Genomic DNA, 18,360 nt, shown 5'->3' with positions numbered 1-18,360 from the left:
TTTCTAGTAGTCATGTATGGATGTGAGAGTTGGACCATAAAGAAAGCTGAGCACCAAAGAATTGATGCCTTTGAACTGTGGTGTTGGAGAAGACTCTTGAGAGTCCCTTGGACTGCAACAAGATCCAACCAGTCCATCCTAAAGGAAATCCATCCTGAATATTCACTGTAAGGAATGATGCTAAAGCTGAAACACCAATCCTTTGGCTACCTGATGCGAAGAACTGACTCATTTGAAAAGACCCTGATGCTGGGAAAGATTGAAGGTGGGAGAAGAAGGGGACAACAGAGGATGAGATTTTTGGATGGCATTACTGACTCAATGGACATGAGTTTGAGTAAACTCTGGGAGTTGGTGATGCACAGGGAAGCCTGGCATGCTGTAGTCCATGGGTTCACAAAGAGTCAGACACGACTGAGTGGCTGAACTGAACTGAACTTGAACAACACAGGTTTGAAACATGTGGGGCCAAGTGGCTTTTTTTTCCAGTAAATATGTACCACACTGGTAAACCCAACTTGGTTGGAACTACAGAGGCAGAACTGAAGAGGAGACTCTAAAGTTAAATGTGGATTTTCAACTGTGCTTGGGTTAGCACCCCAATCCCTGCATTGTTGGAGGGTCAACTGTATATATGGAGTATTTATCTCCTATCTGATCAATGACAAAAGTCTCTAGTATGTTCCAGTAAACTTCTTTTTTTGCTATAATTTCTTGTGTTTGTGGATATATTTGCATCCTCCAAGACATTTTTACTTTAGTCAAGTTTGAACTAACATCCTTGTATTATCTAATTTTAATGAGATGACATTAGTATTTGGCAACACAAAAATTAGTGTTTTTTAAAAAATTAACTTTATTACTATCTTACCAGATCTTAAAGTAAAACAATACTTTGAAAGATCAGCCAACAAGGGTTTTAGCATGCAAATTGTTTCTTACTCCTGCAGGAAATGGAGTGGGCTGACCTCAGTGGTGCTGACCAGACAATTTCAACCTGGCTAATCAAAATTACAATTTTGATGAAGCCATTTATCCAAAGAAGACAAACAAATGGCCAATAGGTATAAAAACATGGTCAGCATCACTATTCATCAGGAAAATCCAAATCAAAACTATAAGATACTGTCATACTTGTCAGAATGGCTATTATATTAAAAGGCTGATAGACACAATAAGTGTTGGAGAGAATGTGGAGAAATCAGAAGACTTGTACACTGTTAATAGGAATGCAAATAAAGCAGCTACTATGAAAAATAGTATGAATACTCTTCAAAAAATTGAATATAGATCTGCCATATTCAGCAATCCTTGTTCAGTTGCTAAGTTGTGTCCAACTCTTTGCAACGCCATGGACTGCACCATGCCAGTCTTCCCTGTCTTCGCTATCTCTTGGAATTTGCTCAAACTCATGTCCATTGAGATCCAACCATCTCATCCTCAGTCACCCCCTTCTCCTCTTACCCTCAGTCTTTTCCAGCCTCAGGGTCTTTTCCAATGAGTCAGTTCTTCACATCAGGTGGCTTCAGCATCAGCTTCAGCATTAGTCCTTCCAATGAATATTCAGGATTGATTTCCTTTAGGATGGACTGCAATCCTACTTCTGTGTTAAAAAAAAAATTGTACTATTTTCTTCCCTTTGCAGATTTCTCTTAATAAAGAAGAAAATCACAATTTGTCTAGCCATAAAAGTGAGAGAAGATGAATCAAGTGAAACTTTTTTCTTTAAAGATGAATGATGGATACTTCATGCCTTTGTTGGGATTGGGCACCTCTGCTCCTAAGGTAATCAGAATGGTGTTAGAGATGGAGGAGTAGCAGACTCGGGTCCTGATCAGAACCAGTCATTGTGTGAATTTGGGAAATTCAGATGTACCACCCTTTCTTAATTTATATTATGCTTCTCTCCAGGGTAGCTTATTTTGTGCATTAAGTCAGTGCTTTTCGAATATTCAGGGGTGAGTCCACCTTTTCCCTTTATTCTCATCTGCTTTCCAGTTGTAGCCATTTCACAGCAGATTAGAATCAATGGCTTTCCTAACTGGTGTCCCATCATTCCCATCAATGGTGTCCCAGACAATAAAGAGTCTGCCTGCAGTGCAGGAGACATCGGTTCGATCCCAAGATGGGGAAGATCCCCTGGAGAAGGAAATGGCAACCCACTCCAGTATTCTTGACTAGAGAATCCCATGGACAGAGGAGCTTGGCAGGCTGTAGTTCATGGAGTTGCAAAGAGATACGACTGAGTGCCTAACTCTCACAATCAATGAAATCCAACTGTTGTGATTGGTGGTTTACTCACTTAGTCGTGCCCGACTCTTGCAGACCCATGGACTTGTAACCTGTCAGGCTCCTCTGTCCATGGATTTCCCAGGCAGGAATACTGGAGTGGGTTGCCATTTCCTTCTTCACAGGATCTTTCCAATCCAGGAATAGAACCCAGGTCTCTTGCATTGCAGGTGGTTCTTTATGGACTGAACTACAAGGGAAGCCCATTTATCATGTATCAGAGACCTTGATGCAAATTTGCTTGTGATGCAGTTTCTCTGAAATTTCTAACATCCAAGTTGTCCCCTCCCATGTACCCCCAATCATAGAGCATCCAGAGAAATCTTGGGGATAAAAGGACCTAGAGAAAGAGACTAATCGTTCATCATCTCAGAGGGAGTTTTTGTGGTCTGAAGTGGAGATAGTCCCTTAGAGGTCAGGCTATGAATACTGAGCTGTGGGAAGAAGCATGTGGCACTTGGAAATTCTCTCTCTGTCTGGAAGACTGAACTTCATGTTTGATGCCCCAGCAGGAGAGTCATTCAGTGTATAATGTTGAAGTCTGATGCAAGAACACTGGGAAGAATTATTGCTTTATTTTGACTTGGCTTTTTCATCTGTGAACAGTCAGTTCATTTCCATGAGACTAGTTAACTTATCAGGAGTTGCAAATTAAAAAATATATATATATATACCCAAGAGACATTTTACTACTGAGTAAAGTAACAGGGGTAATGGAGAGGTGAAAATTATAGATAATTTCAGAAGACCAGCCTGGTGGACCAGCAAACCAGTAGACAGCTAAGAAAAATAACAGTTTTGAAGAAGAAAATGTTAGCTAAGGATGAACTTAGTAGCCATAAAAGAAATTAATGATAAGAAATTTTTAAGTGAAAAAAAGTGATTTTTGTTTTTTGGTTTTTTTTTTGTTTTTTTTTTTTACATTTTTAGTTCTTCCTCAAATGTCATTTGGAGTGTTTCCTCCAAGTTTACTTAGGTAATTCACTAATTTATTCCATCTGAAGTTATGTCCTCATTCCACTGATAATTTTTTGCACTGGATATCTGGGTTGAAACCAGTTTAATGATCTCTTACAAAGTGAATTAATTTAGGAAGGTAACTCTATATATTATGTAAATCTATACGTCATGTAGATAGCGGAAGTCCAGAAATAGAGGGTTAATGATATGTTGTGCTGGGACCAGTTCATGAACTCAAAGTTTCCATCATAAGTATCTTTTCCCAACATTGGTTGCATGAAATGAGCCATGGTGGGAGTATTTCCACCATAGAAATTGGCTAATGCTATAAATCAGGACTCCTCTTCTTCAGACTCAGTTGCTAAATATTTGCCATGAAATTAAAGTCAATATTACGTTTTGTCACCACTAGCTCTTAACTCTTAGAGTGATGGCTTCTATTGAACAGTTCTGCTTGTGGAATCGGTCCTCTGTTCCTGATTTAAGTAGATCTTTATCTTGTAATGCTTTTCTAGCTTGTTAAGAGTGAGGTAGAAAAAGCTGTCATGAGAGCAATTGATGTTGGCTACCGCCATATTGACTCAGCATATATTTACCAAAATGAAGAAGAAATTGGGAGGGCCATCCAGATAAAGCTTGCAGATGGTACCATGAAGAGGGGTGATTTATTCCTCACTACAAAGGTTCTGTGTGCAGCTACATGTGTGTCTGTGGGAAGCTCACTCTTTGAGGAATCATTTCTTGGCAAATTCTTCTTCTCACTGGTTTAATTCCTGTTCACTCTCAGACCTTGAACTATGAGAAGGCTGGTTTGGAACAGATGGATAGCAATGTGAATTCTGTGGTCAGATTTCCTGTATTTGAATCCAAGTTCTGTCACTTACTTACTTTGGACAAACTACTTAAATTCTGTCCCGTAGTTTCCCAAGCTGTAAAATGAATAAAATAATATATACCTTACAGGATTTTTTGAGTATTATTAATATATCAAAAACAGATGTAAAGCTTTACAAATATTTAATGCATTTTAAATGCTCATAATACTACCTGCTATTATTGTCATAAGGTTTAAAACTCAAAGTGGATTTATCTTTTCCAACTCTGTCATACTCACATTTTGATGTAATGACTTCATCTTTTTTAGCTGTAGTGTGAGAGAGAGCAATTTATCAGAAAAGATAGGGTTATGGAAACTACAATCAAATTTTAGCTTTCTAATATCCCATATATTTGACTTTGTGAAATTTCTTAACCAGAAAAAAAAGTCTTTAGACCTCTTTAAACCTTAGTCTTTTTATCTCAGCCTGTAAAGCATTGTCAATAGACATTTGTTTCTCTTTTCCTATATGATAGGAAAAATAATACCATGGAACTCATATGAGGGTAAAATTCATGTTTATAAAAGCATTTCTAATGTATTTTTTTAACTCTCAACAATTTTTACTCACATAATTTATATCCACTGATGCCATATCTAAAACAGAAGAACTTAATATTTGAATCAGATTGGAAAGGGAACCTGAGAGGAATTTTTCCCATCATGTTCCTTGAACTGACTTCTAGAAAAAAAAAAAAAGCATTTGAATTGGAGGTAATGCAGCCCAAGAGGAGGGAGACGGTGTTCATGGTAGTGAACCCATCCTGGTCTATGAATGGATATTCATTCCTTCCAGCTCCAGAGGTATCCCTACATCACTCTCGTGCCCGCTGGTGTCTGGGGAACATCCTGATGTGGAAACCAGGGAAGGCACAGAATGTGTAATGAGGATGAGACTCAGCCCTGAGATGCTCACAAGTCCCTTTCTCATATGACCACCTCCAGGTGGAGAGCAGGGGCGGAAGAGTCTTACCCCACAAAGATCGGGACCAAGGAGCCCATTTGGCCGTGGCACCACTCTGGGCTCTCACTATGATGAGGTCTTGGGTATCTCAAATTGTCCTTACACAAGCAATATTTATTAAATCTTCATGGGTTAAAAACATTTCTAGAAGTATACTTTTTTAATGAGCTACATTTCCCTCTTCCTTTCAAGAACAAGGCTAGATTGTTTCATTAGTCTCAAGGTCTAAAGGCTCCAAACAGATTGGCTGAAGCCAGACACAGCCTGATATAACCTCCTTTTCTTTCCTGTCCTGCCTGGGGAGGACCCAATCCCAGAGGACACCCATGGAAACATCACTTTTGACACAGTGGATCTCTTTATCACGTGGGAGGTGAGTGCAGCTCCAAAGAGGCCATATCTTTGCACACTGAGAGAGAGAGAGAAGACTCACAAGGAACTGGGGAGAGGTGGACAGGGTCCAATTCTGCCTCTTGTGTAGACATGGACCAGGCCATGAATGTCCCTGTACCTCAGTTTCCCATTCCAGCTGTGTAGATTCAGTAAGTAGTTACTGAGTGCCTGTGATGTACTTGGCCCTGGGTACTTCCATGTACTCAGGCTATACCTGTGAACAAAACTAAGGTCTCTGGCCCCATAGTTGGTAGGTTCTACTGGGCAGGGGAGGGATGCAGTGATATAGGAAAGTGAAGCTGATTCAGGGAACTGAGAATGCCAGGATGGTTTGGGGGCACAGATAGGCAATTAAAAACAAAATGGACATGGGGCAGTGCTCCCAATACAGGGGCCCTAGGTTCAATCTGGTTGGGGAACTAGATCCCGCAAGCTGCAATTAAGAGTTCACAGGAAGTATTAGTTTCTCAGTCGTGTCTGACTCTTTGCAACTTCATGGACTATAGCCCTCCAGGCTCCTCTGTCTGTGGAATTCTCCAGGCAAGAACACTGGAATGGATAGTCATTCCCTTCTCCAGGGGATTTATCCAACCCAGGGATCGAACCTGTGTCACCCACATTTTGGGCAGATTCGTTACCATCTTAGCCAGTAGGGAAGCCCCAAGAATACTAGGGTAGGTTGCCATTCCTTTCTCCAGGGGAATCTTCCTGACCCAGGAATCAAACCTGGGTCTTCTGCATTGCAGGCATAATCTTTATGATCTGAGCCACCAGAGAAGCCAAGAGTTCGCATGCTATTGCCAAAGATCCCACATGCTACAACTAAGAACTGGCACAGCCAAATAAATAAATTGAATAATTTGTTTAGAAAAAGAAAAACAGAAGGGACATTGCAGTCCTCTTTGAGAAGGTGGCATTTGACCAAAGACTTTCAGGAGATGAAATTTATTAAGCGAGCATCTGGAGGAAGACTGATGTAGGCATAAAGAAAATCAAGGCAAAGATTTTAAGGTAGGAGAAAGTCTGTGTGTGCGTGCTAAGTCGCTTCAGTCATATCCAACTCTGCGACCCTATGGGTCGTAGCCCATCAGGCTCCTCTGTCCATGGGATTCTCCAGGCAAGAATCCTGGAGTGGGTTGCCATGCCCTCCTCCAGGGGATCTTCCTAAACCAGGGATCAAACCCAGTTCTCTTGCATGTCTCACATTGGCAAGTTTACTACTTTCTTTACTACTAACACCACCTAGGAAGGCCAGGAGAAAGCTCACCACATTCAAAAAACATCAAGGAACAGGTGGGGCTGGAGCCCAATGAGTTTGATGTAAATCATAGGAAAGGAGGTCAAAGAGAAAATAGGAAGCCAGTGGTCTGGGAGGCAAGCATGGCAGCTTCCTGTTTCCCAGGCTACGCCTAGCTCAAGCTCCTTCCTCCTAGCGCTTGTTCTGCTAGTGTTTTACCAGATTTTTCTAGGTGATCAGCTAAAGATCGTACTGGTTCTCTTAACCCTGCCTGGGCTGCTTTCATCCTTTTCTTTTTCTATCTTCTTAGCCAATTAAAAAACTATTTTTAAAAATAGTTCTCATTCTCTTATTTCTCATCTTCTTCCTATTGGCCAACTCCTGTCTCATTTATTGCAATCTGCATCTTGGATTCTCCCTCACCCAGAGCCACTCATGCTACCATTTAGTATGCTTCTATAGCCAGTTACCCCTCACCACCCCTCCTACCCCAGGCCCTGGAGAAGTGTAAGGATGCAGGGCTGACCAAGTCCATCGGGGTGTCCAACTTTAACCACAAGCAGCTGGAAAAGAACCTGAACAAGCTGGGGCTCAAGTACAAGCCCGTCTGCAACCAGGTAATCCCCTCATCAATCTGCCCCCAATCTCTTCTCCCTCCTCACCAGCTTACTCTTCCTTCATTTCAGCAAAGTCACCAAATGGCACTTCCCTCTTTTCCACTGACCTTGGGACATCAGCTGATCCAACAGAACAGAATGTATTTTAAGTTAATGAAGATATTGCTAAAGATTGCATCCATTTATTTTTATTTCTTTTATTTGTTTTTGTTCCCATGTCATTTTACAAGAAATATCCAGGAGTCAGGTTGAAGTACAATCTACTAAGTGTTATGGTAGTTGGCCCTAGAAATTCAGAGCTAGCAGATGACTGACCTTTTGCATAAAAGGTCAGAAATATTGGAACATTCATGCATCAGAGAGAATGGGTAATTCATCTTTTAACAGCTCTTTTGAGTTCTTTGTCATGAGATAACCACTGGGATTCTTTTTTGAAGTTTTTATTTTATCTTGGAGAACAGTCAATGAACAATGCTGTGCTTGTTTCAGGTTTACAGCAAAGTGATTCAGTTACACATGTACATGTATCTAGTCCATTTCAGATTCTTTTACCAATTGTTGTTGTTGTTCAGTGGCTCAATCATATATGACTCTTTGTGACCCCACGGACAGCAGCACGCCTGACTTCCTTGTCCTTCACTGTTTCCTGGAGTTTCCTCAAACTCATGCTCACTGAGTCCATGATGCCATCCAACCATCTCATCCTCTGTCGCCCCCTTTTCCTCCCGCTCTCAATCTTTCCCAGCATCAGGTTCTTTTCCAATGAGTCAGTTCTTTGCATCAGGTGGCCAAAGTATTGGAGCTTCAGCTTCAGCATCAGTCCTTGCTGATGTTTTTCCCAATTAAGTTGTTACATAATGTTGAACAAAGTTCCCTGTGCCACAGAGTAACTCCTTGTTGGTTATCCATTTTAAATACAGTAGTGGGTACATGGTATGAAATCACTCCCAAATGACATGAATGTACTTAATGCCTTTGAACTGTATACTTAAAAATGGGTAAAATGGTAAAAGTACGTAATGTAGCTTTTACTCCCATAAAAAAATTGAAAGTTAAAAAAGTTTAGAAGTCTGTTTGTTAAGATAAACTCACATTAATGAGCAACACATGCACTTCCTTATCTTAGAGAATAGGGAAGGAAACCATGAGTATAAAAATATTAATAACTGGCAGCACTTCTTCCTGGCAGAGGGCCTACATTTCTACATGATCTCTTCTCCTTTTAGATATCTCACGTCTAAAGGCAATCCATATATTAGATATTAGTAAGGCTTAGTGTTTTCTTCCTTGTAGATAAAAATAAAAACAGAAGTTCTAAAAAAATGTTTATTTTTTGTCCTTTGGGAGATTTACCTTTGCTTTGGAGATCACTGATTTGAGAAAGGAAAGAAAATTGGCTGCTAAGCGTTCTTGGGGAGGGAATGAGGGATGAATAGATAAAGCACAGATAAAGCCTAAGTAGATTTTTAGGCAGGAAAATTGCTGGGTCTTGTGCACCATGGTCGCAGCTGTAGATGACTGTCATGTGCTGGCCCTTGTTGCTGGTATTTCTAAATAATTCCGACACCATGAATATAGCTCTGTGTGTTCCTTGTATATTTGGGGATGACGATCCTGCTGACCCCACACTCTAATACTTCTGCTTGGCAATATACAGGTGGAATGTCACCCTTACCTCAACCAGAGCAAACTACTAGAGTTCTGCAAGTCCAAGGACATTCTCCTCATTGCCTACGCTCCCTTGGGGTCTGACTTAAGGAAGAAATGGTAATGATCTCTATAAAGGTATTCTGATCCTAGATGCTGTGTCTTCTGGAGCCATCTCTCAGCTGTCCAGGGGAAATTAAGGATAATTAGCAGGAATGATCCATCTTTGCAAATCCTTTCCTAGCCTACATTTTGAGGATTCAATAAAGTGTTATTGAATAAAAAGTAATTATTGCGTGAGTGCTAAGTCACTTCAGTCATGTCTGATTCTTCGCAACTCTATGGACTATAGCCCAGCAGGCTCATCTGTCCGTGGGATTCTCCAGGCAAAAATACTGGAGTGGGTTGCTATTTCCTCCTCCAGGGGATCTTGCTGACCCAGGGATCCAACCTGCATCTCTTATGTCTCCCGCATTGGCAGGTGGATTCTTTATCACTACCACCACCTGGGAAGCACAAATTATTATTACTAATTAAAATGTTCATCCAATTCAAAAGTTTTGGCTTTAAAGATTGACAAGGTTTCCAAGTCATGATTCTGACACTTAGCAGTTGAGTGATATGAGACAAATAACAATTTCTGTAAGTTTTAATTTCTTAATCTCTTGAAGAGGAATATAGATGTGTACCTTTTACTACTTGAGTACAGAACAGAGACAGTCAAGTGGATCTTTTGAAATAGCAAATTCTTATAAAATTCTTGACTATTTGTTACAATGGTGATCATTGGGTCTTACTTGGAACAACAATTTTGCCTTCTTGACTTATTCCATATTTTGCTAAGTTTCTCAAAAGTGTTTAAAAGATTAAAAAAAAAAAAAACTAATTTTCCCTTCTCACCTTGCTTTCTCTTATCTTTCTTCTTTGACTTTACCAAAAGAGGCAAAAGAGCTATTGAGACAGCCAGAGTGTCATGAGGAAGATTCCAGCGAATTAACCACCCCTAGCCTGATTAAACTAACCCAGGTAGAATGGATGTGCAACCTCAGAAACAGAGCATCTCTGTCTCCTTCCCAGGGTGAAAAAGGAAAATCTGGTTCTCCTGCAGGATCCAGTACTCAATGCCATTGCTGAAAAGCACTGGCAAACTCCAGCCCAGGTAGCCCTGTGCTACCAGCTACAGCAGGGTGTGGTGGCTCTGGCCAAGAGCTTCATTGAGAAGAGGATCAAGGGGGAACTTCCAGGTACCTGTAGGATTGTGGGCAGCAAGAGGCTGACAGAGGCACATTGTCTGTCCTCTGGGATGGATTGTTTGGGAGGTTCCCAATGTGTATTTGGATAAAGCTTATCTCCCTATGTTCTCTATGTGCTGTATTTAACTCTCCTGTCCTCCAAACCTACAAGGCAGGAAGCATAGTGTTTGGAAAGAACAGTCTACAGAGGGTTTGAGTCAAGTTTAAGTCTCAAACCTGATTTTCACTCCACAGTATGGCCCTGAATAAATCATCTCTTGATTTCTTCAGATGAAAAAAATTAAGGAGTTTGTCAAGATAAATCTGGGCTCAGAAATCTCTAAGATTCCTTGGCTATCACCACAGTAACCCAAAGTCTCTGAGAGTGACCTGAATCACCAACCTCAACTCTTGAAATGGACAAATTTCTGTGACTTTTGCTGGGGATGAACCCCAGGTTCATGAAAACTACACAAATTCCTACATAAATGTGTGTGTCTGTATCTGCATGCTGGGGGGTGGCGTGCAGGGGTGGCAGTACTTGCCTCTGGGAAATTGAATTGGTCGTCTCATATTTCTGATAGGTTTTTGAATTCCAGTTGACCCCGGAGGATATGGAGTGTCTGGATGGCCTAAATAGAAACATACATTATTTTGACTATGGCAAGTAGCTGGTTCCACTGTAGATGCTGTGGGAGCAGGGTAAGGAGGGAATTCCATTTATTCTAGTCCACAAAGGACAGGGTCCTCTGTTGCCTCTTCTTTTAGGGAAGTGGATGGAAAACCTCTCTTTCCTTCAAGCTCTCATAACCTCATTGCTCCATGCCCCTCAGTCCATATTCTTCCTGAATTCCAGAATCGATCAACACGTTGACATCCTTTGCACATACTTTCAGGTCTCCTCGCTCTTTGTCTTACTCCTTGATCTAAAACCTGGCTACATCCTGCTCTCCACCTGCGTCATCAGTTTCTTCCTCCCTGGGAGAATATATATATATATATATATATATATATATATATATATATATATATAACTGAATCACTTTGCTGTACACCTGAAACTAACACAGCATTGTTAATTAACTATACTCCAATAGAATATAAAAATTAAATTGAATAAAATAAAGATACTACTATTTTCTAGGAAAAAAAACAAAGGTCTGATCAGGAACCCCTCTTCTTGGCATCTGATGGCCTGCCTTCTCACTTGGAGCAAAGGCCAAAGTCCGCACAGTGCCTACAGAGGCAGCAGGACCACCCCTCCGTGTCTCTGCCTCCACGTTGGTCCTGCTGCCCGGCCCCTCTGACTCAGTGCAGCCCAGTGGCCTCCATGCTGCCCCATGTGTCAGGCCCAACTCAGGGCCTCTGCCCAGGCTCTCTACCCAGAATGCTCTTCCTCCAGATACCCGGGTGTTCCCTCTCTCACCAATGTCAGTCTTAACTCAGATGGCACCTCCGGGACACCTTCTCTGTCATTTCATCTAAAAAGGCGGCCCAGCCCACACAACACTTCCTCCCTCTGGGTCCTGCTCTGTCTCTCTCTTGGCACATCTCCCTCATTAACATAGCACATGGTTTGCTAACCTATTTTGTGTACTTTCTGCTTATCATAGAACAGTAGATTCCTAGGGAAGGAATTTTAAGAAACTGTTTTCTCCCTGAGTAATTAGTGAATACTGGTTGAATGAATAATAAAATAATAGGGTGGAGTAACAGACAGTGAAGAAGCAGACAGTAATTTTTAGCAATTAATACCAGTCATTTTAATCAATAATAATTATCCAGTGATTTAGCACCACCTATCTCAAAAATGATGACTTTATATATACAAAGAGAGTTCAAATTCTTTGCCAAAATGGAAACCCTTGTTGAAATGGCTTATATTATAATCACCTTATCCATTTCTAGATCTAATACATAATTTTTCACCCAGTAAAGTCATAGGTAAATTATTTCTTAGTGCTTTGAAGAGACTGAACAGCAGTATTATTCTTGTCACCTTCCTCACCATCACCTTGAAATATTTGTTAACTTCAGATATTAAGCCAGAATGGCACTGTTTCAAAAGAGGAAGAACTCATTTCTGCCCTCTTGGGAGTTTATAATATTGACACAAATTGTTTATCTCCTTATGCTGTAGAATAACAAACCTACAAAAATTTAATATATTGGTTTATTTTTGTGCATGTGCCCAAGTGCATGTAAGCATATTTTTTTCTATAATGTGTTGATTACACTGCAATGCAATTGCACATAGTGGTTATAAAACTGGATGGGCTTATACTTGTCCAAAAGGAAAATTACATAAATTCTTTTGCTTCCGTTCAGTTCAGTTCATTTGCTCAGTCATGACCAACTCTTTGCAATCCCATGGACTGCAGCAGGCCAGGCCTCCCTGTCCATCACCAACTCCCAGAGTTTATTCAAACTCATGTCCATCGAGTCAGTGATGCCATCCAACCATATCATCTGTCGGCCCCTTCTTCTCCCACCTTCAATCTTTCCCAGCATCAGGGTCTTTCCAAATGTCAGTTCTTCACATGAGGCGGCCAAAGTATTGGAGTTTCAGTTTCAACATCAGTCCTTCCAATGAACACCCAGGACTGATCTCCTTTAGGATGGAATGGTTGGATCTCCTTGCTGTCCAAGGGACTCTCCAACACCATTTCAAAAGCATCAATAATTTGGTGCTCAGCTTTCTTTATAGTCCAACTCTTATATCCATACATGTCTACTGAAAAAACCATAGCTTTGACTAGACAGACCTTTGTTGGCAAAGTAGTGTCTTTGCTTTTTAATATGCTGTCTAGGTTGGTCATGACTTTCCTTCCAATGAGTAAGCATCTTCTAATGTCATGGCTGCAGTCACCACATGCAGTCATTTTGGAGCCCCCCAAAATAAAGTCTGTCACTGTTTCCACTGTTTCCCAATCTATTTGCCACAAAGTGATGAGACCAGATGCCATGATCTTAGTTTTCTGAATGTTGAGTTTTAAGCCAACACTTTCACTCTCTTCTTTCACTTTCATCAAGAGGCTCTCTAGTTCATCTTTGCTTTCTGCCATGAGGGTGGTGTCATCTGCATATCTGAGGTTATTGATATTTCTCCTGGCAATCTTGATCTCAGCTTATACTTCATCCAGCCCAGTGTTTCTCATGATATACTCTGCATATAAGTTAAATAAGCAGGGTGACAATATACAGCCTTGACATACTCCTTTCCCAGTGTGGAACCAATCTGTTGTTCCATGTCCAGTTCTAACTGTTGCTTCCTGACCTGCATACAGATTTCTCAAGAGGCAGGTCAGGTGGGCTGGTATTCCCATCTCTTTCAGAATTTTCCACAGTTTATTGTGATCCACACAGTCAAAGGCATTGGCATAGTCAATAAAGCAGAAATAGATGTTTTTCTGGAACTCTCTTGCTTTTTTGATGATCCAGTGAATTTTGGCAGTTTGATCTCTGGTTCCTTTGCCTTTTCTAAATCCAGCTTGAACATCTGAAATTTCGTAGTTCATGTACTGCTGAAGCCTAGCTTGGAGAATTTTGAACACTACTTTGCCAGTGTGTGAGATGAGTGCAATTGTGCGGTAGTTTGAGCATTCTTTGGCATTGCCTTTCTTTGGGATTAGAATGAAAACTGACCTTTTCCAGTTCTGTGGCCACTGCTGAGTTTTCCAAATTTGCTGGCATATTGAGTGCAGCACTTTCACAGCATCATCTTTTAGGATTTGAAACAGCTCAACTGGAATCCCATCACCTCTACTAGCTTTGTTCATAGTGATGCTTTGTAAGGCCCGCTTGACTTTGCATTCCAGGATGTCTGGCTCTAGAAGAGTGATCACACTATTGTGATTATCTGGGTCATGAAGATCTCTTTTGTACAGTTCTTCTGTGTATTCATGCCACCTCTTCTTAATATCACCTGCTTCTGTTAGGTCCACATAATTTCTGTCCTTTATTGAGCTCATCTTTACATGAAATTTTCCCTTGGTATCTAATTTTATTGAAGAGATCTCTAGTCTTTCCCATTCTATTGTTTTCCTGTATTCTTTGCACTGATCACTGAGGAGGGCTTTCTTATCTCTCCTTGCTATTCTTTGAAACTCTGCATTCAAATGGATATATCTTTCCTTTTCTCCTTTGCTTTTTCCTTCTCTTCACAGCTATTTGTAAGGCCTCCTCAGACAGCCATGTTGCTTTTTCACATTTCTTTTTCTTGGGGATGGTCTTGATCCCTGTCTCCTGTACAATGTCACAAATCTCCATCCATAGTTCTTCAGGCACTCTGTCTACCAGATCCAACACCTTGAACCTATTTTTCACTTCCACTGTATAATCACAAGGGATTTGATTTAAGTCACACCTGAATGGTCTAGTGGTTTTTCCCTACTTTCAATTTAAGTCTGAATTTGGCAGTAAGGAGTTAGTTCATGATTTCTTGCTTAAGTCAGTTTAAAAGAAACCTCTCTACCAGCCCAGAAACAGGTACTTGACTAAAACTTTCCCTTTATCTCTTAGGTTTGCTCATCATCCAGATTATCCATTTCACGAGGAATATTAACAACTGTGTCTGTGGTTGCTCCAGAGTTCTTGCATTGGGGTTGATGATCGAACCACAACTCAAGGTGCCTGCCTTATTAGACATCACTTAGCCTGGTCAGTTATGCTACTAGAGTAGGAAATAAAAATCTCTAAACCCAGTCTTTTTCCTTAAAAGTAAATAAAGACACAATCCAAACAATCCAACATACCGCTTGTTTAGCTTTTGCATCTTTTCCCCCTGTGTAACTGAGATTGAAATGCTGATGTCCCTGGAGGTGATTGTAGAAGATGGAGCCCTCATAAAAAGCTAACTATAGTATATTTTCCAAATTTTCCAGGTGTGGCTTTTCACCTGTCTATAGTTCTTATGTGTTTTTTCCTCTTCCATTCAGTGAATTTCCCACATTATGCAATTTTATGAGACTTTTTAAAGGGATCAAAAGCTTAATGAGAAATAGATTTAAGGGACTACATCTGATAGACAGAGTGCCTGATGGACTATGGATGGAGGTTCATGGCATTGTACAGGAGACAGGGATCAAGACCATCCCCATGGAAAAGAAATGCAAAAAAAAGCAAAATGACTGTCTGAGGAGGCCTGACAAATAGCTGTGAAAAGAAGAGAAGTGAAAAGCAAAGGAGAAAAGGAAAGATATAAGCATGTGAATGCAGAGTTTCAAAGAATAGCAAGGAGAGATAAGAAAGCCTTCCTTAGATATCAGTGCAAAGAAATAGAGGAAAACAACAGAATGGAAAAGACTAGAGAACTCTTCAAGAAAATTACAGATACCAAGGGAACATTTCATGCAAAGATGAGCTCAATAAAGGACAGAAATTGTATGGACCTAACAGAAGCAGAAGATATTAAGAAGAGGTGGCAAGAATACACAGAAGAACTGTACAAAAAAGAGTTCACAACCCAGATAATCACGATGGTGTGATCACTCACCTAAAGCCAGACATCCAGGAATGTGAAGTCAAGTGGGCCTTAGAAAGCATCACTACAAACAAAGCTAGAGGAGGTGATGGAATTCCAGCTGAGCTATTTCAAATCCTGAAAGATGATGCTGTGAAAGTGCTGGACTCAATATGCCAGCAAATGTGGAAAACTCAGCAGTGGCTACAGGACTGGAAAAGGTCAGTTTTCATTCCAATCCCAAAGAAAAGCAATGCCAAAGAATGCTCAAACTATCGCACAATTGCACTCATCTCTCACGCTAGTAAAGTAATGTTCAAAATTCTCCAAGCCAGGCTTTAGCAGTACGTCAAGGCTGTATATTGTCACCCTGCTTAGTTAACTTATATGCAGAGTACATCATGAGAAATGCTGGGATGGAAGAAGCACAAGCTGGAATCAAGATTGCCGGGAGAAATATCAATAACCTCAGAAATGCAGATGACATCACCCTTATGGCAGAAAGAGAAGAGGAACTAAAAAGCCTCTTGATGAAAGTGAAAGAGGAGAGAGAAAAAGTTGGCTTAAAGCTCAAAATTCAGAAAATGAAGATCATGGCATCTGGTCCCATCACTCCATGGGGAATAGATGGGGAAACAGTGGAAACAGTGTCAGATTTTATTTTGGGGGGTTCCAAATTCACTGTAGATAGTGATTGCAGCCATGAAATTAAAAGATGCTTATTCCTTGGAAGGAATGACCAACCTAGATAGTATACTGAAAAGCAGAGATATTACTTTGCAAACAAAGGTCCATCTAGTCAAGGCTATTGTTTTTCCAGTGGTCATGTATGGATGTGAGAGTTGGATTGTGAAGAAAGCTGAGCGCTGAAGAATTGATGCTTTTGAAGTGTGGTGTTGGAGAAGACTCTTGAGAGTCCCTTGGACTGCAAGGACATCCAACCGGTCCATCCTAAAGGAGATCAGTCCTGGGTGTACATTGGAAGGACTGATGCTGAAGCTGAAACTCCAATACTTTGGCCACCTCATGGGGAGAGTTGACTCATTGGAAAAGACCCTGATGCTGGGAGGGATTGGGGGCAGGAGGAGAAGGGGACAACAGAGGATGAGATGACTGGATAGCATCACCAACTCCATGGATATGAGTTTGAGTGAACTCTGGGAGTTGGTGATGGACAGGAAGGCCTGTGCTGGGATTCATGGGTCGCAAAGAGTTGGACACGACTGAGATACTGAACTAAACTGAACTGAAAGCTTAATGAACACACAATACCCTCATTGTCTAGATTTCAATTAAAAATTACTCATTATTCCCCAAATAAAGAAGTTATCAAGTTGAATTTTAAAATACAAGCTACTGATGCCTACACCAAGACAACTGAGATGTTAGAATTTTCTGACCAAGATTTTAGAGTATCCATCATGAAAACGTTTCAATAAGCCATTACAGATGTACTCGGGACAAATGAAAGAGTAGAAAGTTTCAATCAGGAAACAGAGTGTCTTAGCAAAGGAACAGAAGACATAAAGAAAAACCAAATGAAAATATTAGAAGTAAAAAATATAGTAATGAGAATTAAAACCTCTTGGAAGGACTCAATAGACCTGAAGGAAAAGAATAAATACAGTGTTCTGGAGATAAAACAATATGAATTACTCAGAGAGAATAAGAAAAACTAGGTTTAAAAAAAAGGGACAGTGCCTTGGGAACCAGAGGAGCAATAACAAAAGATATAACGTTCATGTGATTAGAGTAGGGAAACAGGGTATTCTTCAAAAAGGTATCAACTTTCAGTCGTAAGATGAGTAAGTTCTGAGGATGTAATATACACGGAGGTAACTGTAGTTAATAATATTGTATGTATAATTGAATTTGCTTATAGATCCTAAGGGTTCCCAACAAAACAAAAACTAACAAACAAGTAATGGGAGAGTTGATGGATGTTTTAATTAGCTTGATTGTATGTGGGGACCATTTCACAATGTATATGCATAGCAGGCCATCATTATATTTAAAATTTCAATTGTCAATTATACATCAATAAATCTGAAAAAAAAAGTGATGAATCTCATCAAATGTCCTCTCATGGAATCAAACAATAGAACTGACAATGAGGAGAATACTTTGAGTTTATAACTATTCTAATTTTAAAAATTGAGTTTTATATTTATTGTGCCAGTGTCTACTATCTACTAGAGTAAATCTCAAGCCTTCTCGGTGCTCAGAAGGGAACTATGTTAGGTATGGGAGTTAACTCATCATTTCACAATGCGCCTGGATAGCAGAACAGAATCTGCCTGCAATGTAGGAGACCAGGGTTCCATCCTTGGGTCGGGAAGATTCCCTGGAGAAGGGAATGGCTACTTGCTTCATTATTTTTGCCTGGATAATTCCATGGACAGAGGAGCCTGGCAGACTACAGTCCATGAGGTCGCAAAGAGTCAGACACAACTGAATGACTAATACTTTCACTTCATAGCAGATTACCATGCCATGTGCTTAAAAGACGCGGTTTGTTGATTATACCTCAAGAAAGCTGGAGAACCAGAGGAGGGAGTGGGGCAGAAGTGGGGAGGACAGTTATAAAAGGGATGCCTGTGATGATGGCAAAGTCCTGTGACCTGACCGTGGTCACGACTCATGAAATAAACATGTGAAAAAATTGCACAGAACTAAATGCACG

The 18,360-nt window shown here is 40.5% G+C and overlaps 1 protein-coding gene across 1 annotated transcript; it reads left to right on the top strand.

Annotated features, from left to right (window-relative positions):
• Positions 1–1,731: 1,731 nt before the first annotated feature.
• LOC120868601 (prostaglandin F synthase 1-like) lies at positions 1,732–15,118 on the top strand. Its single transcript, XM_040247318.1, is given in 10 exon segments — positions 1,732–1,785; positions 3,765–3,932; positions 4,037–4,093; positions 5,371–5,463; positions 7,215–7,337; positions 8,995–9,104; positions 10,062–10,215; positions 10,217–10,228; positions 10,801–10,883; positions 14,738–15,118. Coding segments are annotated over 10 exon segments (897 nt in total). The 3' UTR covers positions 14,781–15,118.
• Positions 15,119–18,360: the final 3,242 nt, after the last annotated feature.

Source organism: Oryx dammah, unplaced genomic scaffold, assembly GCF_014754425.2.
Source record: "Oryx dammah isolate SB20612 unplaced genomic scaffold, SCBI_Odam_1.1 HiC_scaffold_10, whole genome shotgun sequence".
Taxonomy (NCBI): Eukaryota; Metazoa; Chordata; class Mammalia; order Artiodactyla; family Bovidae; genus Oryx; species Oryx dammah.
This window is presented reverse-complemented; position numbering and strand designations above follow the sequence as displayed.